This window comes from Fukomys damarensis, unplaced genomic scaffold, assembly GCF_012274545.1.
Source record: "Fukomys damarensis isolate Sample0158 unplaced genomic scaffold, DMR_v1.0_HiC HiC_scaffold_34, whole genome shotgun sequence".
Lineage (NCBI taxonomy): Eukaryota > Metazoa > Chordata > Mammalia > Rodentia > Bathyergidae > Fukomys > Fukomys damarensis.
This window is the reverse complement of record NW_022900946.1, coordinates 18,767,223-18,794,606: the sequence shown is the minus strand read 5'-3', so window position 1 is coordinate 18,794,606 and position 27,384 is coordinate 18,767,223. Positions and strand designations below refer to the sequence as shown.

The window sequence follows — 27,384 nt, the reverse complement described above, 5'->3', positions numbered from 1 at the left end:
CGAGCCATGTCCGCGTGAGGACACTACCTCTGCCGCCTCCCAAGTCCCGGCCAGTGCCCTCATCATGGGCTCCATCCTGAGCCGCCGCATCGCGGGGGTGGAGGACATCGACATCCAGGCGAACTCCGCCTATCGCTACCCTCCGAAGTCCGGTGAGCTTCCTTCCAGGCGCAGCTGGAACGCGGGCCCGGAGGCGCGGCGCGGGGGCAGGAGTGGGGTGGGGGTGGGGGTTGGTGAGAACACAGGTGCCGGCGCTCTGTGCGGCCCAGACCCTTCCTGCCCGGCACCCGCGGGAAGCCCGGTGCCGCCTCGTCCCCTTGCCTGAGGCGTGGTCGGGGCCCGGGACTGCCTGTCCGGAATCGATCCGAAGCGGCTCCTTCCCGACTCGTGACCTTGGGCCAGTCACTTAGCACGGCCTCTGTTGGTCTGGGCGCGGTGCTCAGCGCTGGGCCTGGCGCGTTGCTTGTGTTTATAAAGTATGCCTTGAAGATTGCTCCACCACGGAGTCTAGATGTTGCTGTCTTTGGAGGCGTGGTGTGAAGACCTGGCCCAGAGTCTAGGCACTTTACATCCGCTCTCATCAGAGACTTAGCTTTCCTGGTGTGTGGGTAGGGGGACTGTGCTGTGCCCGGGCCGATGATTATGATTGATAGAGGAGATCCTGGGATCACTGCTGAGAGGTGGAAAAAGGTGGAGAACAGCTGGAGGAAACCTGCCAGAATTTTCAGTTTCTGGTCGAGGCTCTCGAGCCACTAGAGAGGAAGTGACTTTCCTAAGGTCTCAGAGCTGGATGGAGGCACAGCTGGGACTAGGATCAGGTGTTGACCTCTAGAGAAGCCTTGTTTCCATTGTTCGCTGCCTCTTGAGTGTGGCTTGGACCAAACTTTTATTTCAGTTCCTCACTCTCCATCTTCTTGTGGGTCATTTCTACTGAAAGAAGAGAACAAAGGTAAGGACACCCACTAGGTCCAGCTTTCTTCACTTGTTGTCCAGAACCCCCTGCTCCCATAAAGGAGGTAGTTTGTTAAGCATTTCCAGCCCTGCCTCAGAGCTGCTGGCTCCTAGAGGTCTCTTTTACTAAACCCAGCTGAATCTCATGTCCACACGTTTGAGAAAATGTGCTCAATCCTGATTTTGGAAGGTGAGGGTCTGTGGGGCGAGGGGTGTTACAGGGATGCAAGGGGTGTTACAGGGATGCAAGGGTAGGAAATTGGCAGTTTGAGTGCATTTGGAGGGGATAGCTGGCTAGAGCACACCGTTGCCTACAGTGCAGAGAGAGTTCCCCGTCGGCTTGTACCTGAAGCGCCGAGGTAGGGCAACCTGGCCCTGTGTGGGGCTGTGGTGCCTGGGCATTCTGGAGCCATAGTGATGAACCTATGGCATTCGTGCTGCCGCAGGCTGTCTGTATCATTGAAAGCTGTAAAGTTTCACGTCACTGTTCTTGAGCCTGTGTGAGGGCTGATAATCTCAGATCAGAGAAGTTTGCTGTTGTCCTCTCCACCATTGCTCGTCCTGCTGATCTTTGGCAGAGTGATCTTGGTCAGTTACCTACCCCCATGCTCAGTCTCCTCGTTTGTGAAATGGATTGCTAACATTTGTAGACTATAATCATGCACGAGGCATAAGAAATCCTTAGCAAATGTTACCTGCTGAAATGCTTAAAAAGGAAAACAGATAATTGGCCCAGACCTTAATAGCAGTTAACATGGCATAACAGGTATCAGAAAGTTCACTGTGACACTTCCTGTTACCTGGGACCTGAGCACTTTTATTGTCACTCCACTTGGGAAAATGGACAAAACAACGAACACATGGCACTTCCAGCACCACTTTCTCCTCCCACTGGGATAGACATTGCCAGTTGCTTGTCATGATGATTCTTCTCAGTGAGCCTGGACTTGGCTTCAGAGCCCATTACAGAGCTTTCCAGCTGGCTGCCACTAATCGATTGTTGCTGGCCCTGCAGGTGAAACCCATTGGCCACCTAGGTCGTTCTGTCTGCAGTAGATAGCGTGTTCTTGGCCTGCCCAGTCCAAAGGCTGCCTTGTCCAGGTAGTATTTTATCGCTGCTGTTCCTCATTCTTCTGGGTGACAAGTGTCTTTCATTGCGCTTTCCTGGTCTTTGCACCTTGCATGAGATCTCAAGATCCTCCTGTGCCTGGTGCTCCATTGGCTTCCCAGCTTCCGTAGAAGTCCACTGGGTCAGGGAGTGTCAGTTTTAGACAGAAGGGACCCTAACAGTACCTTGGTGTATTTCCCTGAGGGTGGACCAGGGACCACAGAGATGTTTGGTAATGATTTGAGGGGAATCTTCCCATGGACCAGTCAACGTTATGAGAAGCTGTCCTTTCAGGTCTGTCAGTTTTGTTGCTTATGTCAAGGAGAAAGTATCCATGGATGCTGTTTGTTTTGTAGTGCTGGGCTTGAACTCAGGGTCTTGCATGTGTAAAGCACATATCCTACCATTCACCTTCAGCCTGGTGTTAGTACTTTTTTTAAACATCTAACACTAATTTTCTTCATGGAACTTTCAGTATGCACTTCAATGGTGCTTGGCATGAGTTTAATGACATTTGCTTTATTTATTCTTTTAAGTTTTGAGAAAAGGTCTACCTAAGCAAGTTATCCAGGCTGGCTTCAAACTTGTTCTTTTGCCTGAGTCTCCTGAGTAGCTGAGATTATAGGCATGTGTTACCCACACCTTGCTTGTTTGTAACTTTGTTAGGGTATAACTCGTGTACTATACAGCTCATACATTGTAAACACATGACTATTTTTAGTAAATTGGTAGCATTGTGAAAGCCCTACTACAATCAATTTAGACATTTCTAAATTTCTTGGTGCCTGTTGTGGTCAGTCTGTCATCTTCCCTCACCTTATCACTGATCTGCTTTCTGTCTTGTAAAACTTCTTTTTCTGAACATTTCACATAAATAGAATCATATAATTATGTAGGTTGTTTGCGTGTGTGTGTCTGACTTGACTTAGCATAATATTTTTTAGGTTCTGTATTGTGTATATCTATACTTCTACTGTATAGTTATATATACTTTATCTCTTCATAAATTAATGAACATTTAGGTTGTTAATATATTCATTATTCATTTTGGCTATCATGAATAATGCTGCTATAAACATTTATGTACCAATGTAGACACGTGTTTTCATTTTTCTTGGCTGTGTACCTGAGATATCCAATTAGACCCCCCCTTTTTTTGTGGCGCTGCAGATTGGATGAGAAGTGCTTCATTACTGAGCAATATGTCATGCCCAGTCTTCTTTTTTGGGGTGTCTTTTTTCAATTTATTTAAAATTTTGATACTAAGTTGCTTGGGCTGGCCTGGAACTTGTGATCCTCCTGCCTCCTGTGTCACTGGGATTTCGGGCATGCATTACTGGATCCCACTTCACCTTTTTATTCCGAAACAGGTTTTCACTCTGTACCCCAGGCCGGTCTCAAACTCTTAGCCTCCCAAGGATTGGGATTACAGGTGTGTACCACCATGCCTGGCCTACCTACCTTTAATTTTCTTTGGGGGGATAGTGTCCAGGAATTGAATTTAGGACCTTGCACTTGCCAGGCAGGCATGGTGCCACTGAGCTACATCCCTGGCCCAAAACTGTTTTTCAAAGTGACTATACCAGGCTGGGGATGTAGCTCAGTGGTTCCACTGTCTGCCTCTCAAGCACAAGGTCCTGAGTTCCATCCCTGGTAACAAAAACAACAACAAAAATAAAAACAAGCCAGGCACGGTGGCGCACGCTTGTGATCCCAGCACTTGGGAGGCTGAAGCAGGAGGATCTCTGTGAGTTTGAGACCAGCCTGGGCTACATAGTGAGTTCCAGGGCAGTCTCAACTACATACTGAGACACTGTCTCAAAAAAACAACAAACAAACAAAAACAAAGTGACTGCACCATTTTATATTTATTTCCAGCAACATTGTAGAAGGGGCCCAGTTGCTTCACACTTTTATTAGTACTTGTGATCTTTTTTTTGTTGTTGTTGTTGTTACCGGAGATTGAACTTGGGTCCTTGTGCTTGCAAGGCAGGCCACCGAACTGCTGAGTTAAATCCCCTGCCCTGGTTGACTGATTTTTGACAAAAGTGCAAAGGCAACTGATGGAAAGAAGATAATCTTTACAATAAATGATGCTGGAGTAATTGAATTCCATATGCAAAAAGATAACCTTTTTATCAGTATGGGGATTGAACTAAGGGCCTTTGCACTGAGCGATCTCAGCTCTCTTTTTATTTTGACATGAGGTCTAAGTGCCAAAATTCCTGGGCGGGGCTTAAACTTATAATTCTTCTGCCTCAGCCTCAGGAGTGCTAGGACTATATGTATGCACCACCATGAACTGCAAAAGCCATAGATTTTTTTAAAAAAAATTAAACCAAAAATAAATCACAGACTTAAATGTAAGAGCTGAAACTACAAACAGAAAAAGAATCTTGGTAACCTTGTGGTAAGCAAAGAATTCTTGAAATTCCAGAAGCGTATTTATTTTTATCAAAAGGTAAACTGACATTCACCAAAACTGAAAACTGCTCTTCAAAATACAAGATAGTCTTTAGAAAAAAAATCCATATGGCTGATTTAAAAAAAAAAACAAAACTGTATAAAGAATACAACTCAGTAAGAAAATTAAATTTTTACAAACTGGACAAAAGACTTAAATAGAAATTTCACACATACACACAATATATATACATTGCTAGTAAGCACATGAAAAGATGCTCAACATTGCCAGTCCCTGGGAAAATGCAAATACAGTGAAGGACTACTACTTTACATTCACTAGCTTGGCTAAAATAAAAACGATGACCAAAAGAAAAAAAATCACTTCACCATTTAGATGGCATTTAGTTCTGGACTCTGTTCTGTCTCTTGGATCTGTATGTCTGTGCCTGTTTCTCAATTGGCGTGATCTTACCTCCCAGGGTGGCCATGTTTTGTCATGGAGGACTTTGTATGTGTGGTGCTGTCATAGAGTAGGTAGAGGCCACAGAGCTGCCTCCCACAACAAAGAATCTTTGGCCTGTAATGTCCGCAGTGCTGAGATTGGGAAACCCTTGTCTGCCCTTATACTACGGCATATGGCTTGTTAACTAAAGCTTGGTGGTTAAGTTGTGACATCAGCTAACGTGAGTTTTGCAACCCAGTTGTTTTTCAGAATTGTTTTGGGTATACTAGATGCTTGTATAAAGTTTACAAATTCTTGTCAACTTTTACAAGAAAATTTGTTTGATTCTTATAGGGATTACATTGAATATACAGATCAGTATAGGGAGAATTGCCATGTTTCAGTGCTCTTTGCATCCATCAACATGGTGTGTCCCTTTTGGGGGATTTTTAGCTTCTTGATTGTACCTTTTTTTTTTTTCTCTTGGGACCTTGCACTTATGAGGCAGGTAGCGGAACCACTGAGCTAAATCACCAGCCCTTCTTGATTGTACTTTTTATGGTGTGTAAACAGTAGCGTTTGTTCAGAAAGTATAAATCATAGTGCTCTGGCAGCCCCCACCCCACCCAGGGATGCTCTACCTATGAGCCCTTTTATTTTTTGAGGCAGGGTCTCACTAGGTTACCCAGGCTGGTCTCAAACTTGGAATCTTCCTGCTTCAGGTCCTTTAGCTGGGATTACAAGTGTCTGCCACTGTGCTTGGCTCTACTACCTTTTTAGGTATTTTTTTTTTTTCTTTTTCAAGGCAAATAAAAACTTCCTAGTATTGGTAGTAGTGATATAAAGTTCCCATCTCTGTAATTTTTAAAGTAAGAGTTGATTTTGATTAAAATATTAAATATAATTATATACTGAAGTAATGACACAGTGCTTGCAACTTGGGGAACATTATTCTTGTCACATGCCTTTAATTATAGATGAGGACACTGAGGCCCAGAGGTGGGAAGTGACTCAGGGTCACACAGTAAGTTCGTGGTTCCCAGTTCTGGTAGCCACAAGAGGCCAGCCTGACTCAGTCTTTTTGGAAGGCTTTCTTTTGTGCAGAGTTAGTCGTTGAAGGGTTATCTGCTTATCCTTTCTGCTGTGGGATAGAGAGAGTAAGGTGATAGGACAAGCACCTCCCTTCTATATGATCTTGGGGATGCCCACACTGCTGCCCTCCCTCTTTGGCGACTGAGGCAGAGCAGGCACTCTGCCTCTAGGTACCGCAAGCCTGGGACTTTTTGGTTTGTCATAGTAGAAAGTGTGGGGGCACTGGGACCTGGGGACCTGGTTCTGACACAGATTCAGCCACTGGGCAGCAGCTGCAAGGGCTCAGCACAGGGCTCTACGTGTCTTACTGGCCTGCACAGCTGGCCCTGTTTCCCTATTGCAGATGTGGAGCTGAAGCCCGGACAGGCACTGCCTTTGCCCTGTCAGGCAGACATCTGGTCCCCAGGCTAAGGTCCCAAGCAGGTGTGAGGGAATCACAGCTGAGCTCTTAAAGAAAGACCTTGTCCAACATGCAGAGTGCTGCCAGCTGGTCTGCTCTGGCATTTGAGAGGGTCACACTGGGACCAAGTCACCAGGAAAACTGGTGGAGGAAGGAGATCACACGTCTGACCCATCATCCTGTGTGTGCGTGTATGAGCTGTGTGTGTTCACTACTTTCCCTTTTTTTGTTGTTCCATTCCTTTTATGCTGTATTAGTGTCCACTGCATGGATCACCCACATTCTGCTTGTCTAGTGTCAGCTGATTGCTACTGGGGCAGTTTCAGAGGTAGACTGTTTCTCTGTTCACCCAGAGAAGTTGATGCAGCTGCTCATTTCTTTTTTTGTTTTTTATTTTTTGTAGTACGAGGAATCAAACTCAGGTCCTTGCGCTTGCAAGGCAGGAGGCGGAACCAGCTAAATCCTCGGCCCTCATCTCTTGAATTTGTGGAGCAGGCTGGTTTCCACTGTCCCTCTGCTTGGGACAGGATGCTCTGCCATTCTCTTGGTGTTCCTGGGTCCTCTGTAAGTAGGCAGGAACCCTGTTCCAGGAAGCAAATTTCTTCTCTTTTAGGAGGGCTCCTAATGTTCTCTTACCTGTGATAGTCAAGATGGATAAGCTCTGGGGGACAGTTGAGCACATCCTTTTCTGGGGACAAGCAGGGGGGTGGTTCTCTGGCCTTGCTGACCCCAGGTGGCTGAGCCTCTGTGTGGCTGTGGAAACAGCTGGAAGGATTGGTTACTTTACGGTGAACTGCCTGGGGTTGTTGTTAATCAAATTTCTGCCTCTCTCTGTGCCTCATCTGAAATGGAAATGATAACATAGCTCTGTCTTGGGATCTTGAAGCCTGGTCCGGATGGACAGCCTATGCTACTGCTGGCCTTGTAGTAAAGCATTAATGTTCTTCACTGTTGAAACCAATCCTTCGGTCGGGCACCGAGGCCCGACTGAATCAAATCCCAGCTGCTTAGAAGGCTGAGGCGGGAAGACTGCAAGTTTCCAAGCCTGGGAAGTTTAGCAAGACTCTGACTGATAAAATAAAAAGGGCTGGGAATATAGCTCAGTGGAAGAGCACCCCAGGCTCTGATTTGCAATACCATGACCCCCTCTCCCTCAGTCCATCTGCAGGAACTGTGCTCTAGCTTCCCTGGATTCTTGGCTTTGGCCTGGCTCTAGGTCAGCACTGGAGGACCCAGATTGTCCTGGGTGCATTCCTGTGCCCAGCCACAGCTGTAGGCTTCTGTGGTGACCACGGCCTTCCAGTGTCTGACTGCCTGGGATGAGTCCTGAGTTCTTCTCCACTGGCTCTGCCTTCTAGAAATCAGACTGGGAGGTGAGAGTTCTTAGCACAGCAGGAATGAACTCGGCAGGCCATGAATGGATCTTTTATCCCAGTTGCGGCCCACCTCCCAGGGTGTAGGCAGTCTTTGTTTCGGGTATTGTGAGGTGTATGTATTCTTTTCCTCCTGTTTTGGGGCTGCTCTATTTTCAACACATTCTGCTATAAAGATGCCATAAAAAAATTAAAGATCAGTTTCATGTCCTATGTGGGGCTTCAGTTTTCCACCGTAGGGGCAACTGGTCTGGCTGTGGTGGTGGTACGAGCCCTGGTTTTGGAGTCCTGAGATGAGAGTTTGGTTCCTGCTGGGCCAAGAGCTTACTCTCTATTTACTCCCTGACTCATACAGGGCTCTACTTCCCCAGGCTCCTTTTGGGTCCCATTCGCAGGAGCCAACAGGGAGGGGTCTTGGCCTCACCCAGTGGGGCTTTGTTTTCCACAGAGTTTTCTGGAAAGTGCCCTGCATTTTCTGCATGACCCCCGATAGTTACTGGATGTTGTCCTGCTTATACAGTGTCCAGGCCAAGTGCCTCTGGATAATGCCCAGTTTGGCTTCCCCAGCCCTTGGGCTGTGTCCCTTGCAGCCATCTAGAGTTGCTCTTGTGCCTTGTTATGTCAAATGAAAGACAGATGGATGATAGCAGCATGTGGTACCTCCACCCTGACCTGCGCCTGACCTGGTGCTCAGTGGATAACCCTAGAAATGTCCCATTGGCTGCCAGCTGCCCCTGCATCTGTCTAGCTCCTCTGTGCACAGCCCCCTGGGGGTGGTGGGGGCTTGTTCCAGTGGATATCCTGAAGTGTCCTTTAAGAGCCTCATGGACAGTGCTTTTGAGAGGTGTTCAGATTATGGGAGTGTTACAGCTGACTTGCTGTTAGTGATCTAGGGCACGAAGTAATCCATATAATGTAAATAATCCAAGTTATAACTGTAAACCTGCTAGATATTCCAAAACTCGAGTTCATGTTCTCCAAAATCAAAGAATGAATTCTAGGCACAGTAGAGGTGAAGAGTAGGAAGAATTTATTGAAAGATAGCTCCTGTTGTCTTAAGAGACATTGAAGGGGGACTGGAAAGTAGGTTATCTGCCAGCCTCACTTCTCAAGGGTGTTTCATTGAACAAAGCCACAAGGTGAGGCGGGTTCCAAGTGTATAGTCAACTAATAAGATTTCAAGCTTAGATAATATTGACCCAGTGGGAAATTATGAGATGGGACAAAACTATGATCAACCAATAAGATTACAACAAGACTATTACAAGTATGGCCACTTAGGTAATATTGATTATATGGGGATCAAATAGGGAAGCAAGTCATTTAGCAAGCGTAGTTGGAAAGAACAAGAATTTTCCAGGAAGGAATGGACTGGGGGGGTTGGTCCCTACCCATTGGGGGTTGATGCCTATTTAGAATATCAGTCACTGCTGTTCATCCCTAGAGAAGGTGTGGATGTAGTAGTTCTTTCTTTTTGAATTCTGACCTTTTAGTAAACATCTCAGTTGTCTTCTGTATTGAGAACCCGGCTTTACCTCACTGCCTTATGATAGTTTCTAACTCACTCAGCTGTCTGCAATATTAGGAGGGGGGGTCTAGTGCAAAGGGGCGAGTCACTGGGCGTGTGACCTGGAAGGGTGTCTCTCCCTCTCTGGCTCCTTCCTTCTCACTCTGCTTCCTGGTCACCATGACGTGAGCAGTTTTCCTCTTCCAGGCCTTCCCTGTATTTCCTGACTGTGTAAGGACTGAAACTTCTAACATGTGAGGCAAATTAAGCTCGTCCTTTAAGTTGCCAATATCAGGTATATCCCAGCAATAAGGAAGGTGACTAAGGCAGGTTTGTTTCCAGAAAAGAGAGTATGGGGTGGAGAATACACACAAAAAATAGGTGATATCAGCCTTTGGAGACATGGGGACCACAGCCTCTGCTTTAGTCACAGTTGGCCTCTGCTCATAGCTGGGTAGTGTTCCTCCTTCCTTGAAGTGGAGCCACGACAGTTTAGTATGGCAGCACTATCGGGAACCTTTTTCAGCTGTGTGGCAGGGTTCGTTCACCTTCAGTGCATCCTGTATGAGGTGTTGACCTGTTATCTCCAGTCTGCAGGCGAGAGGCAGGGTTCTAGCTAGAGGTCCCTTGTTACAGGTGGGTATCCTGAGGCACAGAGTCACTCAGCTGGAGTGTGGTGAGGCCTGGGGACTGATGGCAAGCAGAGAAGTGCTGTTGGAATCCATGAGCAGGGTGACTGGAGCTGGGTAGAACCCTCGGCTGTCTGCAGAAGCTGGGGCCACTACCTGGTGATGTGGTGGGGCGTCTGGCCTTGGAGAGCACTACTCTTCCGGGCCTTGTGATGTTGTGATCGTGCAGGTGGTGTCCAGCTGGACTTAGTGAGTTGGGAAGCTGATAACTGGGAGCATCTGTCCATTAGAGAATGAAATCAGTGAGCTGTTTTCAGTCCTAGTAGCTGCCTACCTCATAGCCTTTTCCTGCTGCCTTTCCCCACAGTGGGAGTGATGACTGAGGCAGCCCAGCTGTATCACGCCGTGGGTGCTTGCCCTGAGTGGGCTTGGATGTCTTTGTTAATATCCTGATCAGCCTTGCCATGGTTGAAGATGCGGAGGTCGCCCCAGTGGGTTTCATTGTGGACATTCCTTCTCCTTGGCTGTGTGACCTGAGTAGGTCACTTGACCTCACTGTGCCTCAGTTTTCTCAACTGTCAAACGGTAGTCACAGTATCACCCAATTCCCCTCTTGGCGAGTGTGCATTGAGCTCTTGCTGTGTGTGGGCCACTGTGTCACAGGGATGTAAGGCAGTAACCAGTCATTAAGTGATGCCTGGGCGTGGGTGGAGGGAGGATGGCATGCAAACAGCAAGTAAGTGAGGACAGCAGAGACAGTGCTGTGAATTCAGCGTTGGGTGGGAGGGTGTGATGGCGAGTGGGGAAATGCCTCAGCTGGAGTCCAAGGAAGGGCGCAAGGGAAGAAGAAAGCTCCTGGCACCCAGTAAATGGGCAGAAAGGTGGGTGCAGGGCATGTGGGCAGTGCAGAGTAGAATCACTTAGGACAGGTGCAGGGACAGAGTTCACTGCTGGGGCAGAGTGCCTGAAGTGTGGAAAGGGCCCTGGGCCACTTGGAACCTCCCTGAAGTGTGTGGCAGCTGAATCAGACATAAGGAACCCGTGTTCCTGGGACAGGTGCCTCTCGGGCCTCACAGGGACTAGTGCATCCCAGAGGCACAATCAGCAGAGGACAAGGACAGTCTGTGAGTAGATCTTCATGGCCCTTCACAGCACAGAGTGGACGCAGAGGCAAGGCCTTTCTGTGGACATGGCCTTTCTACTGGAGGTCTGCTGTCACTGTTGGGGAATTCCAAGGCTGGGTGGATTTCGGTGCAAATTTTCCTCAAGGATCTAGACTAGGAACCTCTGACCTGGTGTCTCCCAAACTCTGGTCTCTGATAAAACTGGATTTTTAAAAGCTGAGGGGATGATTTTAGGGAAATCATTGAGGTCCCCATGTAACACTTTCTATTCCTCTCTTTGCCTTCCTCTGAGAGTCCCAGCTGGTTTTCTTGCATCCACTGTGGACCCCCCCCCGTATATTTATTTAGCTGTCTCCCTATTGATCTGCACTGTTCTGTTCTCGTTCTCTTTCTCTCTCTGTCGCTTTCTTTCCTTCTTTTCGGTACCACTCCAGCCCTTGTGCTTGTGAGGCAGCACTGAGCCAATTCCCCAGCCCCTGTTCTGTTCTTTTTTTTTGAGACAGGTCTATTACTGTTGTTGCTGTTGTTATTATTTTGGTACTGGGGATCGAACTCAGGACCTTAAACTTGTAAGGTAGGCAGTGGCACCACTGAGCTAAGTCCCCAGCCCAAGACAGGTGTGTTATTGTCCAGGCTAGTCTGGAACTCCTGGGTGCAAAAGATCTGCCTCAGTGTCCTGCGTGCTGGGACTGTAGGTGTGCACCACCCCACCTGTGTTGTGTTTTGCCTCTCCCGCAATCCCTTGGCAAGACTGTTTCTTTAAGTGCTTTAGAATATTTCTGCCTCCTGTTGTGAACACTAGTCATTGTTCACATATGTACAGCCTGACACAGGTAGAGCAGATAGAGCAACAGGGATCTCCAGAATCTGCTCAGCTTATTCTGGGTTACGCAGAGGGACTGTGGCTTCCCCTTCTACTGGAGGTCCCCATGCCGGTGGCCCATGACCTTGTGGCTTAGACTTTTCTTATCTGTAGAGATGACAAGCATGTCTTTCCCCCTTCGATGTGCATTCTCCTCCCTGTTGTCACTTGGACGCCTGTAAGTTGGACAGAGGCTGGCTCTCTTGAGCACAGAGGAGGTGAAGCCACCTGAGCCCAAGTGGCCCTTGGCTACTGACAGTAAACAAGGGGAGACGGAGGCGTTTGCTCTGACTGTCATGCTTGAGTTCTGCCCCCTGCAGTCATGGCATGTATTGGCGCACCTGACTAGAATTTTCAGGCTGCCAATGGGCCCTCTGATGTGGCCACAGAAGGACTTTCCATTTGTTCTGATGGGAAAGGCCTTCACATGTAGTTCTTTGTATGTGAACAGCTGCCCTTTGTGACTGGCAGTGACAGCACTGACCACTGTTTCCTGAGCTGTGGAAGGGGCTGTGCTCAAAGTGGGGCTGAAGACACACAGTGGGTTTTGGAATCCACAGGTTTGAGCCCTGTTTACAAGGTTGGTGACCCCTGAGCTCAGTTTTCTGAATGGGAAGTGGGGGCGGTGCTGCCTCTCTCAGGTGGGATCACTGGGGAGACTGACTGGTCAGGCTTTGACCTCTGGGGTGTGGAGGAAGAGCCCAGTGGATGTGGCTGTTGTTTGTTCTCTTTTGTCTTCATGATTTTCTTCTTTCTAATGCTCTTTTTTATCTTCCCCTTTTGGTAGCTCTGCCTCCTACTCTTTGTCTTGAGGTGTGAGCACGCGCATACGGGCACATACAGCAGGCACACCATGTACATGTGTGAACACACATGCACATACAAGCAAAATACACATGTAAAACTGCATACATATACACAGTTGCACCCACTTATTTATACAGAACACACTTGGCATCTGCTGCCACTTCTCTCATTCAACCATTTCTTAAAATTTTCTTTTTTAAAAATGTAAACATTTAGCCCGCCATAGTGGTGGTGCACACTATAACTCGAGCATTCTGGGAGGCTGAGGTAGGTGCGGGACAAGCCTGGGTAAATTAGGGACTTAGTGAGACCCTGACTCAAAATAAAATATAAAAAGGGCTGGGATGTAGCTCAGTGTGAAAGCCTTGTGTTCTGTCCCGAGTGCGAAAAAAAAGGAAAAGAAAATTTGAGCATTTAAAAAATATAGAGAGCCCATGCCTCTAACGCCTGTACCATGAGAGGCTTAGGCTAGTCGGCAGGAGGATTGCAAGTCTGAGTTCAGTGTAAGCAATTTTGGGAGACCTTGTCTCAATATAAAAAAATACGATGAACTAGGAATGTGGTTCAGCACACGGCCCTAAGTTCAGTATCCAGTACCACACACACACACACACACACACACACACACACACACACACACAATACATATATTAACAAGCATCCCCTGTTCATAATTCAGTTAGCACTTTTCATATTTGTTCATCTTTTTCTTTTCTTTTTTGGGATCCAGGGCCAGTCTCACATTAGGCAAGCACTCTCCATGGTCCCCACTACCGAACCTTCCTCTCTGTATGTCCTACCATTGAGTCTTATCCTCATTCCTTTTTTAAACTTTATTTTTGAGACAGCGTTGTCCAGGCTGACCTTGAACTTGTGATCCTTGTGTCTTAGCCTACTGAGTAGCTAGGATTGCAGGTGTGTGTCACTACACCTTGCTTGTTTTCCCTTTTTTCTTGAGGAAAAAGCAAAATACTGCAGCTCTCCTGACATCCCAACATGTCTTACCAGGCCAGGTCCCTCCTATCCCATCAGGGACCTGGGTGTGTCTCCTCCCTATGTTTTTTCGTGTGTGTGTGTGTGTGTGTGTGTGTGTGTGTGTGTGTGTGTCTCCACGTGTGAGCTCCAGCACCGCTCTGTGGCCTGTGTCCCTCTTCCTCCTCATGAGATCGTCAGCTGCATGACCTGGTGTCCTGAGTCTCCACGGGATGTGCGGAGTCCTACTTCACTCCTGGCTGGGCCTCTGTCAGTGTCCATTTCCCCACCCATGATCATTTGACTTGTTTCTAGGCTTTTCCACTTGGAAATCTTTTGATAATCATTTTGCGTGTATCTGTAACCAAAATATGTACTTAACTTATAATGAGAATTTGAAAAAAATTTATTACCATAGTGCTCTAAGTGAAAATTTACTGTGTGGTTTGAATCGTCATTAGAAATTCCCAATTGATGGAGTTGGGGATGTAGCTCAGTGGCACTGCACCTGCCTGGCAAGTGCAAGGTCCTGAATTCAATCTCTGGTACTGCAAAAATAAATAAATAAATAAAATAAAAATCTAGTTGATTAGGCTGCATGAATATTTTATGAGTAACAAAATAAATTACAAAGTATATAAAATGTCTTTGAAGCGAATGATCTACTTTTTCTCCAGGTAATTCTAATCCTAAATAGTCAAGTGTGACCTCTTGCTAGAACGATGCACATTTCAGCAACGATGCACATTTCAGCAACTATTCTACGCCAGTGTCAATACAATATCTATTTTTTAAATTTGAGAAACCTTGACTTCATAGGTAAATGAGAATTAACAAGACTTTGATACAAAAGTAGCATCTAATTCCAAATTACTTGGCAAAAATTGTCATAAAGATCTAGTATAAAAAATATTGAAGCTGGACATGGTAGCATCTGCCTGTAATCCCAGCACTCTGGGAGGCTGGGCAGGAGGATCGTATTACAAGGCTGATCAAAAAATATGATGTGTGCTTAAATAAAAAAAAATATTATACTGAACAACACATTGCTGTTAACCCCCCACTTCCAACCCAGATGCCCCTTCGCTTCGGAGGTACTTGCCTGGTCATTCTTGCCCGTCCCCTGTTTTTTCGATACCAGGGATTGAACTCAGGACCTTGAGCTTGAGAGGCACATGTGGTGCCATTGAGCCAAATCCCTGACCCTACTCTTTTTTTTTTTTTTTTTTCAAGGTTTTTGAGAAAGGGTCTTCCTATGTAGTTCAGGCTAACCTTGAACTTGTGGTGATCTTTCTGCCTCAGCCTCTCAAGTGTTGTGAGGTTGTCCAGGCTGACCTTGAACTTGTGATCCTTGTGTCTCAGCCTACTGAGTAGCTAGGATTGCAGGTGGGTGTCACTACACCTTGCTTGTTTTCCCTTTTTTCTTGAGGAAAAAGCAAAATACTGCAGCTCTCCTGACATCCCAACATGTCTTACCAGGCCAGGTCCCTCCTATCCCATCAGGGACCTGGGTGTGTCTCCTCCCTATGTTTTTTCGTGTGTGTGTGTGTGTGTGTGTGTGTGTGTGTGTGTCTCCACGTGTGAGCTCCAGCACCGCTCTGTGGCCTGTGTCCCTCTTCCTCCTCATGAGATCGTCAGCTGCATGACCTGGTGTCCTGAGTCTCCACGGGATGTGCGGAGTCCTACTTCACTCCTGGCTGGGCCTCTGTCAGTGTCCATTTCCCCACCCATGATCATTTGACTTGTTTCTAGGCTTTTCCACTTGGAAATCTTTTGATAATCATTTTGCGTGTATCTGTAACCAAAATATGTACTTAACTTATAATGAGAATTTGAAAAAAATTTATTACCATAGTGCTCTAAGTGAAAATTTACTGTGTGGTTTGAATCGTCATTAGAAATTCCCAATTGATGGAGTTGGGGATGTAGCTCAGTGGCACTGCACCTGCCTGGCAAGTGCAAGGTCCTGAATTCAATCTCTGGTACTGCAAAAATAAATAAATAAATAAAATAAAAATCTAGTTGATTAGGCTGCATGAATATTTTATGAGTAACAAAATAAATTACAAAGTATATAAAATGTCTTTGAAGCGAATGATCTACTTTTTCTCCAGGTAATTCTAATCCTAAATAGTCAAGTGTGACCTCTTGCTAGAACGATGCACATTTCAGCAACGATGCACATTTCAGCAACTATTCTACGCCAGTGTCAATACAATATCTATTTTTTAAATTTGAGAAACCTTGACTTCATAGGTAAATGAGAATTAACAAGACTTTGATACAAAAGTAGCATCTAATTCCAAATTACTTGGCAAAAATTGTCATAAAGATCTAGTATAAAAAATATTGAAGCTGGACATGGTAGCATCTGCCTGTAATCCCAGCACTCTGGGAGGCTGGGCAGGAGGATCGTATTACAAGGCTGATCAAAAAATATGATGTGTGCTTAAATAAAAAAAAATATTATACTGAACAACACATTGCTGTTAACCCCCCACTTCCAACCCAGATGCCCCTTCGCTTCGGAGGTACTTGCCTGGTCATTCTTGCCCGTCCCCTGTTTTTTCGATACCAGGGATTGAACTCAGGACCTTGAGCTTGAGAGGCACATGTGGTGCCATTGAGCCAAATCCCTGACCCTACTCTTTTTTTTTTTTTTTTTTCAAGTTTTTTGAGAAAGGGTCTTCCTATGTAGTTCAGGCTAACCTTGAACTTGTGGTGATCTTTCTGCCTCAGCCTCTCAAGTGTTGTGGAAGTAGAGTGCACCACTGTGCCCAACTGGCTGCCACTTTTTGAAGCAGTTCTGGAAGTCTTTCTTGAATATTTTTATTGCACTGTTGTGGCTGCTTTGATGTCCTGAATTGATTAAAAACATTTAACTATTGTAGTAATTTTGACTTTGAGAAAGAGCTAGGTGTTGCACAGCGCTAGATCTTGTGAGTAAGATAGATGAGTTATAATGTGTGGGGTTTTTTGTTTTTTTTGTTTTGTTTTTTTGGTTTTTTTTGTTTTTGGGTTTTTGAGACAGGGTCTCACTATGTAGTTGAGACTGACCTGAAATTCACTATGTAGCTCAGGCTGGTCTCAAACTCACAGTGATCCTCCTGCCTCAGCCTCCCAAGTGCTGGGATTACAGGCATGTGCCACCACGCCCGGCTTAATGTGTTTATTTAATAGAAATTACCAAAAATGTTTTGAATCCTTTTGAGACCTTGAGATGGCCAAGACAGCATAATAAGCACTCACAAAAGAGGACTTTCAGAGCTGCTTCAAAAAGTGGCAAGAAAGATGGGGTAAGTGGGGTGTATTCTGTGTGTGTGTACCAGGGCCTCATGCTTGCCAGGCAGGCACTGTTGCTGCTGACCTATATCCCTGGCCTTTGTTTTTTTTTTGTTTTTGTTTTTGTTTTTGCTTGTTTTGTTTTTGGTACTGGGGTCAAATTCAGGACCTCAAGCTTGCCATAGAGGTGCTGTGCCACTGAACTGCATTGCTGACCCCTTTCTTGTTTGTGTGTGTGTGTGTGTGTTTGAGACAGGGTCTTGCTGTGTAGTCCAGGCGGGCCTTGAACTCAGTATGTAGCCCAGGTTGGCTCCTGCCTGAGCCTCCTAAGCGCTGGGATTATAGGTGTGTACTACCACACCCAGTGGGATAATTTTTTTGAAGCAAGTAGTATTTTGAAGGGGATCAATGGCAATAGGTGTTTTCCTGTGATAAAGTTTTAAAAAATTTTAAACATTAACCATGTTCTGATCATATCTCATAGGTCTGTTGTAGAAAACATCTATAAAACATGAATAAAACCAAAAATAAGTAATAATCACCTACTACCTTTTTCTTATGTGTGTGGTGCTAGGAATTGAACCCAGGGATGCTCTACCACTGAGCTACATCCCCAGCAATTTCTTATTTATTTTTAATTTTGATACAGGATTTTGCTAAGTTGTTCAGGCCAGACTGAAACTTGTGATACTCCTGTCTCAGCTTCCCCCGTGCTGGGATTACCTGGCCTACCTGTTACTTTTTAAAAATACATATTTATTACACACAATAATAGATTTTTTTTATTTTTAAAGATTTTTATTGGTACATGTTTGCAGTAATACCTATTACTGCTTAGCCCAGAGTCTTTAGTTTGTAGCATCTGAAGTTAATGGAAATTTAAAACTGCACGAAGACTTTAGAGCCTCCAGGGTGTGGTTCCTTAAGACTCAGAGTGCTATGGAAAAAAAAAAGGAGTGGGGGAGGTTTCTCAACTAGCAGGTTGGGGTGGGAATCACAGATTTAAAAGGAGTGGTCATGCTGGGGCGTGGTGGTGCAAACCTGTAATCCCAGCACTCTGGGAGGCTGAGGCAGGATGATGGCTGAGTTTGAGACCAGCCTGGGCTACATAGTGAGTTCCAGGTCAGTCTCAACTACATGGTGAGACCCTGTCTCAAAAAAACAAAACAAAACAAAAAAAAAGGAGTGGTCAGGAAAGGTATTGCTGGGAAGGGATGTGAGGTGAAGAATTAAGGCAGAGCCTGTGGGGAACTTCATAAGCAGAGGAAACAGTAAGTATAAAGGTCCAAGTTAGGCTGGCAGGATGTGCACTGTGCAGGCCCCCAAAACCATCATGCATAAAAGATGAGGCTTTTGAAAAGTGATCGGACCATCAGGTGCTGTAGCTGACTCGCTGTGGGGAGGTGAGGCAGGTCACACAGGTGAGGCCTGGAAGGGTATACTATACTGTATCTCCCTTCCAGCCACTCCAACCCACTCTGCTTCCTGAGTGCCGTGAGGTGAGAACAGCTTTCTGCTGCCCAGGCCTTTCCACCATGCATTAGAGCCAGCTCACTGTGGACTGAAGCCTATAAACAGCCAAAATAAACCTTTTCTCCTTTACGTTATGGGCGTTGGACATTGTGTCTCAACCATGAGGAGTGACCGAGGGTGATAACACATACAAACTGAATGGGTAATTCTAGGATTTCAGGGCTGTTCTAATGAGAAGTCGCTGCCATCTGTTATATCCAGTGGTCCATTCCTAGACCTCGTCTTATTTCAGCTGGTCAGCAGCATGGACTTAGATGGTCACTCTCCCCTTGGAAACAGGATCTCATCTTAGCTTGATCACGTCTACAGAGACCCTGTTTCTAGCCAGGTGTGGTGAGGCACACCTTCAGTCCTAGCTTTCTGAGTCACTGAGGTAGGAGGATTCTAAGTTTGAGTCTGGCCTGGGCAGTTTAGTGAGTTAGCAAGACCCTGTCTCAAAACTTAAAACTTAAGGGCTGGGGATGTAGCACAGTGATAGAGTGCTTGCTAGCAAGTGTGAGGCCCTAGATTCAGTCACCAGCGCATCACATCAAACCCATATGTCCAAATAAGGTCACATGTACATGGGAGTTGGACTTGGATTTGTCTTCATGGGGGACAGAACCCAGCCAACTACAGAAGGAAGTGATGTTGGAATTGAGAACTGGAATTCTGGGGGCAGGAGAGACCAGGGTGTTGAGGCTGGTGGTATGCAAAGGTTAGGGGGCTGCTGGGGAAGGGCGGAAGCCAGGATGTCTGGAACAGAGTCAGGGACGGCCCACAGGCCTCGCCCATGCTACCTTCTCTCAGAATGGAGCCTTTTTTAGGGACTGGTTTCTTGGCCATCACATGTTCCTATTGGGCTGTGACAAGCCTCATAATTTACAACTGTTGTTTCCTTTCTTGAACAGGAAACTACTTTGCTTCACACTTTTTCATGGGAGGTGAGAAATTTGACACCCCCCACCCTGAAGGTTATCTCTTTGGAGAAAACATGGATCTGAACTTCCTGGGCAGCCGCCCTGTCCAGGTGGGTCTGTGTGGGGCTGGCTGGTACCTTCAGGATTGGGAGGCCCTGCCATGTCCAGTTGTGGGGATGTCAGGCACCGAGTTACCCCCCAAAAGGGCAGAGCTTCTGGCAGGATGGCAACTGAGCAAAGCTGGACACCGGCATATGAGTTGGATCGTGTTCTGGTACTGTCAGTAAGAGGCCTGACAGCTGAGGTGGTCACTGAAAGACAGAGCAGCCATTACTGAACTGGTGCCACCAGGCTGCAGACAGACATATTGATTCCAGGCCTCTTGGATAGCTTTCTTTAACAAGCAAAAGGAACACCCACATCCTATAAAGTAGCGGGCATGACACGTGACCCTTCAAGAGCTGGGACTGGCTTGTATATGTTCTCTACTGGTTGCCAGAGAAATGCATGTTCAGACATAGCTATCTGTTCATTCCACACATGCTTGTTACCTACTGTTACTCTTTGGGCTCTTTGGGGCTGGCAGCAGAAGTCAGACCTTGCCCCTGTCCATATGTGTGTGGTGCAGACATAAAGAGGAAAACACTGGATGGGCTGGGCTGAGCTGAGCTGTGGTAGGTGGGGAGAAGGAAGAGCAGAAAGTCAGCAGGACTGGAGCAGCCTGTCAGGCTCCGGGCAGGCCGTGAATCTGAAGGTAAACAAGGCTTTCCAGGCTGGCGTGAGGGCAGAGCTGCAAGTAAGGGTGCAGGCCCCATGGGTGAAGTGTTGGGGTATGGATCTGTTCCTTCTGCCCTGAGAGCCTGTCCCACCACTAGGAGCAGAGCCTGAGACCTGACCTCGGCCATTTCCTGCAGAGATCTCTATGGTCTGTTTGAGTTGCTGCAGGTTGTTCCTGCCATTGGGGATGATGGCTCAGTGGCCAGATCACTTGGGACGGCACCAGTCCCAGCCCGTGTCCTTGCCGCATGAACATAGTTTCCTTCAGTGCAAATGAGAGTAACGCAAATCACACACCTAGCGTCCAGCCCAGCTCCTCACGTGGAGACCAAGAATGCCTGTTCTTAGGGGGCTGGGACCACTGTGATTCCTGTTTCCTCTCCTCTCCTAGTCCCCAGGGAGTCACATGGGATCACTTTGGTTTTTTCCCTTCTAGTTTCCCTATGTCACTCCTGCCCCCCATGAGCCTGTGAAGACACTGAGAAGCCTGGTGAATATCCGCAAAGACTCCCTCCGACTTGTGAGGTAACTGTCCTGTCCTGCTGGGGCCCCCAGTCTGTGGTCTGGAGCACCCGAGCCCTGTAGGGTACAGAGGCCTCAGTGTGATGCTTGGGGAGTGGAGGGAGTATTGAGTGGGCTCAGTCTCTGCTCTCCTTGTGGCATCAGAGGCTGTAAGCAGGAACTTGATCCTTAAGCCAGATGTTCTCACCTGAGTGAGTGTGCCTCAGGGACACTGGGTAGGGTCTGGAGACAACCGGCCTGAGGTCAGGGAGGCTGCTCAACTTCCTCCAGTGCCCAGGACACATCATAAGCAGGAATGATCTAGCCCCAGATGTCATTAGGTTGAGAAACTGCTTTAAAACCATATGACTCAAGGCATCTGGGCGATCTTTTTTTTTTTTTTTAGGTTTTTTGAGAGAGGGTCTTCACTATGTAGTTGAGACTGACCTGGAACTCACCATGTAGCCCAGGATGGTCTCAAACTCACAGCGATCCTCCTGCCTCATCCTCGCGAGTACTGGGATTACAGGCGTGTGCCCCTATGATCGGGGCTATCTTTAAACCAAGAGCAAGAAAGGGAGGCAGACCCTGGATTGTTGGCTTTATGTTCAAGCAGGGTGTGGGCCTCTACCTTTGCTAGAAGAGAGGTGTCCAAGCAGGTGCTTCTAAGGCCTTGTAGGCTTGCTCTCATGCTGTGGCCTCTGACTTTTGCCTCCTGTGTACCCTTGGGTAGGTACAAAGACGACGCTGACAGCCCCACCGAGGGCAGTGAGAAGCCCCGGGTGCTCTACAGCCTGGAATTCACCTTTGATGCCGATGCCCGCGTGGCCATCACCATCTACTGCCAGGCAGTGGAGGAGATCCTGAATGGCATGGCAGTGTGAGTCCCTGGCACAACTGACGGCTCAGGCCCTGGGGCTCAGGCCCTGGGGCTCAGGCAAAAAAAAAAAGATTTCTGTGTTTTTTAAAGATAGGATCTCCTTGTGTAGTTTAGCCATCCTTGAACTCACCGAACCCAGGCTGGGTTTGAATTTGTGATCCTTAGTGTGCAGCCTCCATAGCACTGGGATTATAGATGCAAACTACTATACCTGGCCCATCTGAATTAGTGAACATAAGAAAATTTTCTTTGTACCTTCTCTGCTCTTAACGTTTCACTTTTTTATTTTTGGTGCTGGAGATTGAACTCAGGTCCTTATATGTAGCAAGCATGTGTTCCTCCACTGTCCTTTGGGTTTGTGTGAGACTTCTCGTGTAGGCCACATCAATTATTAATTCAGTCTGCAACCCTTCTTCCCTTCCTGCGAGAGACAAGGGGGTGAAAGTTCCAAGCTTATGATCATGGCTTGATCTTTCTGGTGACCAGTCCTCCTTAGGAGCTCACCAGCGTTAACTCCTTAGAACAGAAGTATTTGTATCACCCAGGAAATCGCAAGGATTTGAGAGCTCTGTGCTTGGAACTGGAGGCAGAGACCAAATATTTTTTTTTATTATATCGTAGAAACACATTTGAGCTTTGGGAGATTTCATTTGAAATGAAGCTCCTACTGCCTCCAGAAGCTTGCAGCCTGTAACTTCAGCACAACCATGGCAAGGCTACCTAAGCCTCTGAAACCAGTCCCTGCCTGAGTGGCCTTGTGGACAAGCAGAAATATGCCTGAGTCTTTCCTACTTCGAAGAAGATCCCTCTGAGGCTAAGTTTGGATCTGGGAATAGGGCAGGGCTGAGAACTGGGGCTTTGAGTGCTACCCTGTCCCGTACCTGCCAAGTATCTTAGGGCATATATCAGCCTGTGCCTCAGTTTCCTCAGCTGGGAATGAGAGTGGCTTCTCCCCCTGGGCTGATGTCACCTATGCACAGCTCCTCACCCTACAGTGCTCATAAAAGGCACGTGAGTGCTTAAAGCCAGCTGCTGGCAGAGGCAGCTCATAGTAGGGCTTCCTCATGAGCATTCCACCAGGCGAGTCCTTCCCCGCTTGGACTCAGGTCTGGCCGCCTCTCTAGGGGCACTGCTCAAGAAGAAGCAGGAGGGGCCGGGGGTTTAGCTCAGTGGTTCCGCTGCCTGCCTCGCAAGCACGAGGTCCTGAGTTTGATTGATCCCCGGTACCAAAAAAGAAAAAACAAAAACTCCCCAAAAAAGAGGAAACGGGCCTTTTTCTAGATGGTCTTCCTTGTGGCTCACAAACACTCAGCCCACAGTTACTTTTTGCGGGGTGAGTAATGGGGATTGAGCTTATGGAGCACTGAGCTACCTTCCAGTAGTTTTTTTTGAGACAGGGACTCTGTGAGTTGCTCAGGCTGGCCTTCTTCAACTTGATATCCCCGTCTCAGTCTCCTGAGGAGCTGGGCTTGCAGGTGTGTGGCACCACGCTCAGCTACTCTGTGTTAGTGATGGAAAATGCACGGGGGTATGTGTTTAATATAAGCTAGTTCAAAGTTACAAGAGTAGTTAGAGGGACCAGTGTGGGCCCCTCTGCCCTTGCCATATACCCCGTGAGCCCTGGGAGGAACGTGTTGCCCTGCTGAACCCTGAGGCAATGTGACACTTGGGTCCGATGTCCTCCTTGAGCTTCTGTGTGGTGCCACCCTGTGACGGTTGGACTGGGGCTCTTATGTTTTCTGAGATATCCTTGTGCTCAGCTACACGGGAATAATCTTGGGTTCTAGAGAGTTGCCTTGGGGCTGTCCACAAAGGGGGTGAGGGGCAGGGTCAGACGGGCCCAGTACAGGTGAGTGGCCCAGCTCCTCCATACTCAGCAGCCCCCCCAGCTCTGCTGCTCTGTGTCCCAAATGAGATGGAAACTGGGGAGCTTGTCCTGCTATCTCCCAAAAAGCTGGACAGTGGAGGATGGTCGCTGGCTAGCTGTAGCTATCCCTGGGTTGTGCTCCAGACTTCCAGGGACTGGGTGGCGGTAGAAATGCCGCATTCCCCCCTTCTTGAGATGTAGCATGAGGCCTGCTTCACCTCCCAGTTTGCTGACTGTAGTAATGCCAGAACCAAATCACTAGGACAAAGAAGCACGGAGACCTAGGCTAGGATGCCATGCGTGGGAACATAGTCCTTCGCCAGCTGGAAATGTTCTGTCCTGAGCTGGAGGGTTGGTGGCTCTCTGGTCCTTCCCTGGCCCTCTTTCCATTTCTCCCAGTGAGGAAATGGAGGCTTAGACAAAGGGCTGTGAGAGAAGAGCCAGGTGTGCTTGAAAGCAGCCTCCAGGGCTGGGACCTCTTTCCTGAGCCCCTTCCCACAGTCTGATGACAAGGGCAGGGTCTCTCCTGCCTCTGCACATGACAGTGTCACCCCTCGCCTCCTGGGCTCTGGAGAGTGTCCTTAGTCTCAGATGCAAAGAAGCCCCAAGACGGGGGAGGGCCAGGGGGTAGAGGAGGTGCTAAGGGTTGTGTGTTGGATTCTGAGTGGAGGACACCAGAGTTTGTCAGGATTGGAAATGGTGTCCTGGAGCCCAGCTGTTCTCTGCCGGAAGTCTGCTCCAAGGATCCTCGTATGTAGGGCTGAAATGAATGAAACACTTCTCGGAAAAGCAAGATAGTGGAAACCACCTGGAGTCCTCTGGGACTCTGTGTGGCTCAGAGTGTGGCGCTGTGCAGTGGTTCCGGGGACGCAGCACCTTCTGTGTGACGGTGGTAGGGTAATTTCAGAAAGGGAAAGAGCAGAGTGTAGGTGGCTACTACCTGGACTCTGTGAGGGTGTGATGACCATTGACAACTCAGGAGCCATTCCAGGGGGCTGCTGTGGAGCAGGGGGACAGGAAGCAAGTGTGAGGGCAGATGGGGAGGACTGTGTACTGTATTCCTTCAGAAAAAGTAAAAAGCCCAGTAGACAGGTGACCCATGTCTGGGAAGGTAGCAGAGGAATCGGGAAGGTGTGACTCTGGAAGAAACTGTCACCAGGCAGGACTGGGCTGAGCCGTGTGGCCAGCAGAGGGAGGCGGTGGGAGCCCTCTAAAGAGCCAGGGGCAAGGCCAGATCAGGGAGGAAGGCCTCTGCGCTACATGGTCTCACCCATCTCTCACCCTCAGGTACAGCCCCCGGAGCCCAGCCCTGCGGTCAGAGACTGTGCACTACAAGAGGGGAGTGAGCCAGCACTTCTCTCTGCCCTCCTTCAAGATTGACTTCTCCGAGTGGAAGGACGACGAGGTAGTTCTCGGCAGAACCCCTCTTCCTCCCGTGTTCTTTCCCAAAGCACGGACTTTGGGGCCTGTTGGTGAGCCCTAGGGGTGGCTGCCCAGGTCAGTGTCAGGTGAGGGACTGAGGTGGCTGACGTCAGCTGCCTAGGTGAGTGAGGCTGAGCTCTTGATGGTTGGGAGCAACTGTCAAGGGGATCGGGTACCGGCTTTGGGGAGGTGTCAAGGTGGGGTCCCTGCATTGACTCCAACCCCAGGTCAGGCTTTGGGTAGGTGTGAAGTTGGGGTCCCTACATTTCATTGGCCCCAGACGGCAGCGTGGTGGTATCCGTTAAAACTGGGTGGCATCCCTTCAACCTTTTGCTCTTACTCCTTCCCTAAATCGTGCTGTGGACGGCTCTGTCAGTACTCGCAGTCCTCCTTAGAGGCCCCTTTGGAGGGTTACGGTTTCTTTGTATCTCCCTACTCCCTTGCTTCCATTTATCCTCCCTCCTGTGCCCTTTGCCTTATTTCCCAGTGTCTGGCTTCTTTCATTTTGCTGAGGGAAAACTGAGGCTTGGGTCCAGGCTTGTTCACGAGAGGTGAGGAAGCAGATTCTTCCCTGGCAATCCCGAGTGTGGCTCTGTGCCAGTGCATCCCACCCCGTGTCTCCCTGCTGGTGTAGCTGAGATCCTCAGGTACCTCACCACCTTCTCTGTGCAGCACCTGTGTCTCCACCTGGCCACCTCTGTCCCTGTCATGTCCTCTCTCCATGAGTCTCTGTGCCCTGGGCTCCTTGTGGCCCAACTTGTGACCTTCCCTCAGAGTCACTGTGGAGACAAGTCTGTGTGGACTTGGATTGGGGTGGTTCAGCTTGGAGCTCGTGGTCTCCAAACAGCTAGAAGCCCTGCTGCTGTAGATGTCTGCCGGTAGAGCAGGAGTGGCATCTGTGAGGCTGGTGTCCTTGTGCTAGGGTGAGCAGCCGGACCGATTGCTGATGTGGTGCTGATGTGGTCGGTGTTACCACAGTGTGGATATGCCCTGGAGCAGCCTGGGTGCTGTCACCTTCAGTTTGTGCTGGGTGGCTGCAGTTGGACATTTCTGTTACCTGCATGTTTCTTCTGGCCCTTCCTCTGTGGCTGCTGTGTAGTCCATTCCTAGCCCTTTCTCTACTCTCAGTAGGAAATCTCATGTTGACAAGTCTCAGGAAGAAACAGCTTCCTCTTCTGTAAATATTCACAGCTGTAAAAGCCCCCACCATCAGTGTGTCTGTGTGGCCAGGTGGGAGGACTTCACTTACACCTCATTGTTGAAATCCATGTGGTAGGTGCAGTAGTGACCCCATTTACAAAGTGGGAAAGTGAGACTCAGAAGATTAAAAATGAGATTAACCGAGATGGGGATTTAGCTCAGTGGTTCAGCTGCCTGCCTTGTAAGCAAAAGGTCCTTAGTTCGATCCCCAGTACTACAAAAAAAAAAAAAAAAAAAAAAAAAAAAAAAAAAAAAAAAAAAAAAAAAGAGATTTCCCCAGGGTCACTGGGTGGGGACACGTGCCCAAGCTTTGCTTCTGCTGCCTACTTCATGAAGGACAACTGGTGAAGGAAGACAGACCTGTGCGTCCTACTTCCGGCCTGACCCTCGGGAGGAATGGTGACCTGGGCTGTACTGAGGGGCTTTGTGGATTCCGAACATCTCCACTCCTGGGGTGTGTGTAGTTTTGGCCTAGGGTGCCAGTGTGCCAGCCCGGGACCTGCTCCGGTGTGACATCCCACTGAGCAGGTGATTATTGTGCCTCTCTGCTGTGCAGTTCTGGCTAAGCAAGGCAGTTCTGAATTCTGGAGGCAGAAGACTCTGCTCCTTGGTCCCAGTGCAGGAGCCTGAGCTGGGGCCACCATCACTGACCTTTCCTCTTTTATTTTTTCAATTGGTACATGTTTGTAGGACATAATGATTACATTCATTAGGAGTTGGTACATGTATGGAAAACACCTTAATTCTTTTTTTATCATCTTCCCTTCCACCCTCATCTTTTGGGCCCTTTTTTTTTGATGTCTCATCCATTCTTTTTTTTTTTTTTAATATTGCACAGTTTATTTCATATTAAGAACCCAAAGCATAAAAGAGTAAAATAAAAGATAGATGACAGAAAGCAAAGAGACTTTGTTGAGATGGGAAGGAAATCTAGGGATTCAGATATAAAAAGGGAGTGTCAGGGGAAGTAAAATAATCATGTTACAACATGTATATCCTGAAATGAATGTAATTATTATGAATCAAAAGCATATACTAATTTAAAAATAAAATTTAAATACACTTATATGCTGATTAGCATGGCAGAACTAGCACTATCAAATTTTACCAAGAATATGGACCAACTAAAACACTCATACACAGATGATGGCAATGTAAAATGACACATTCACTTTGAAAAACAGTCTAGCATTTCTTAAATAATTAAACATGTATCCGGCCTATAACTCAGCCATGGCACTCCCAGGATGCTGGACAAAATGCTGGACATCTGAGGAAAAATTAGTTTAACAGTTCTGCAGGTGATGTCTCATCCATTCTATGTTCTTTGCTTTTTTTTTTTTTTTTTTT

General features: G+C 47.6%; 1 protein-coding gene across 3 annotated transcripts in view; it reads left to right on the top strand.

Moving 5' to 3' along the window:
• Positions 1–6: 6 nt before the first annotated feature.
• Positions 7–27,384, top strand: part of Mgrn1 (mahogunin ring finger 1) — a 48,150-nt gene continuing 20,772 nt past the window's right edge. For all 3 annotated transcript variants that reach the window (XM_010644121.3, XM_019210631.2, XM_010644120.2), the window contains exons 1-5: positions 7–152; positions 19,379–19,497; positions 20,601–20,689; positions 21,399–21,545; positions 24,700–24,817. In XM_010644121.3, coding sequence (XP_010642423.1) covers positions 65–152; positions 19,379–19,497; positions 20,601–20,689; positions 21,399–21,545; positions 24,700–24,817 — 561 coding nt within the window. In that variant the 5' untranslated portion in view covers positions 7–64. The remainder of the gene's footprint in view (positions 153–19,378; positions 19,498–20,600; positions 20,690–21,398; positions 21,546–24,699; positions 24,818–27,384) is intronic.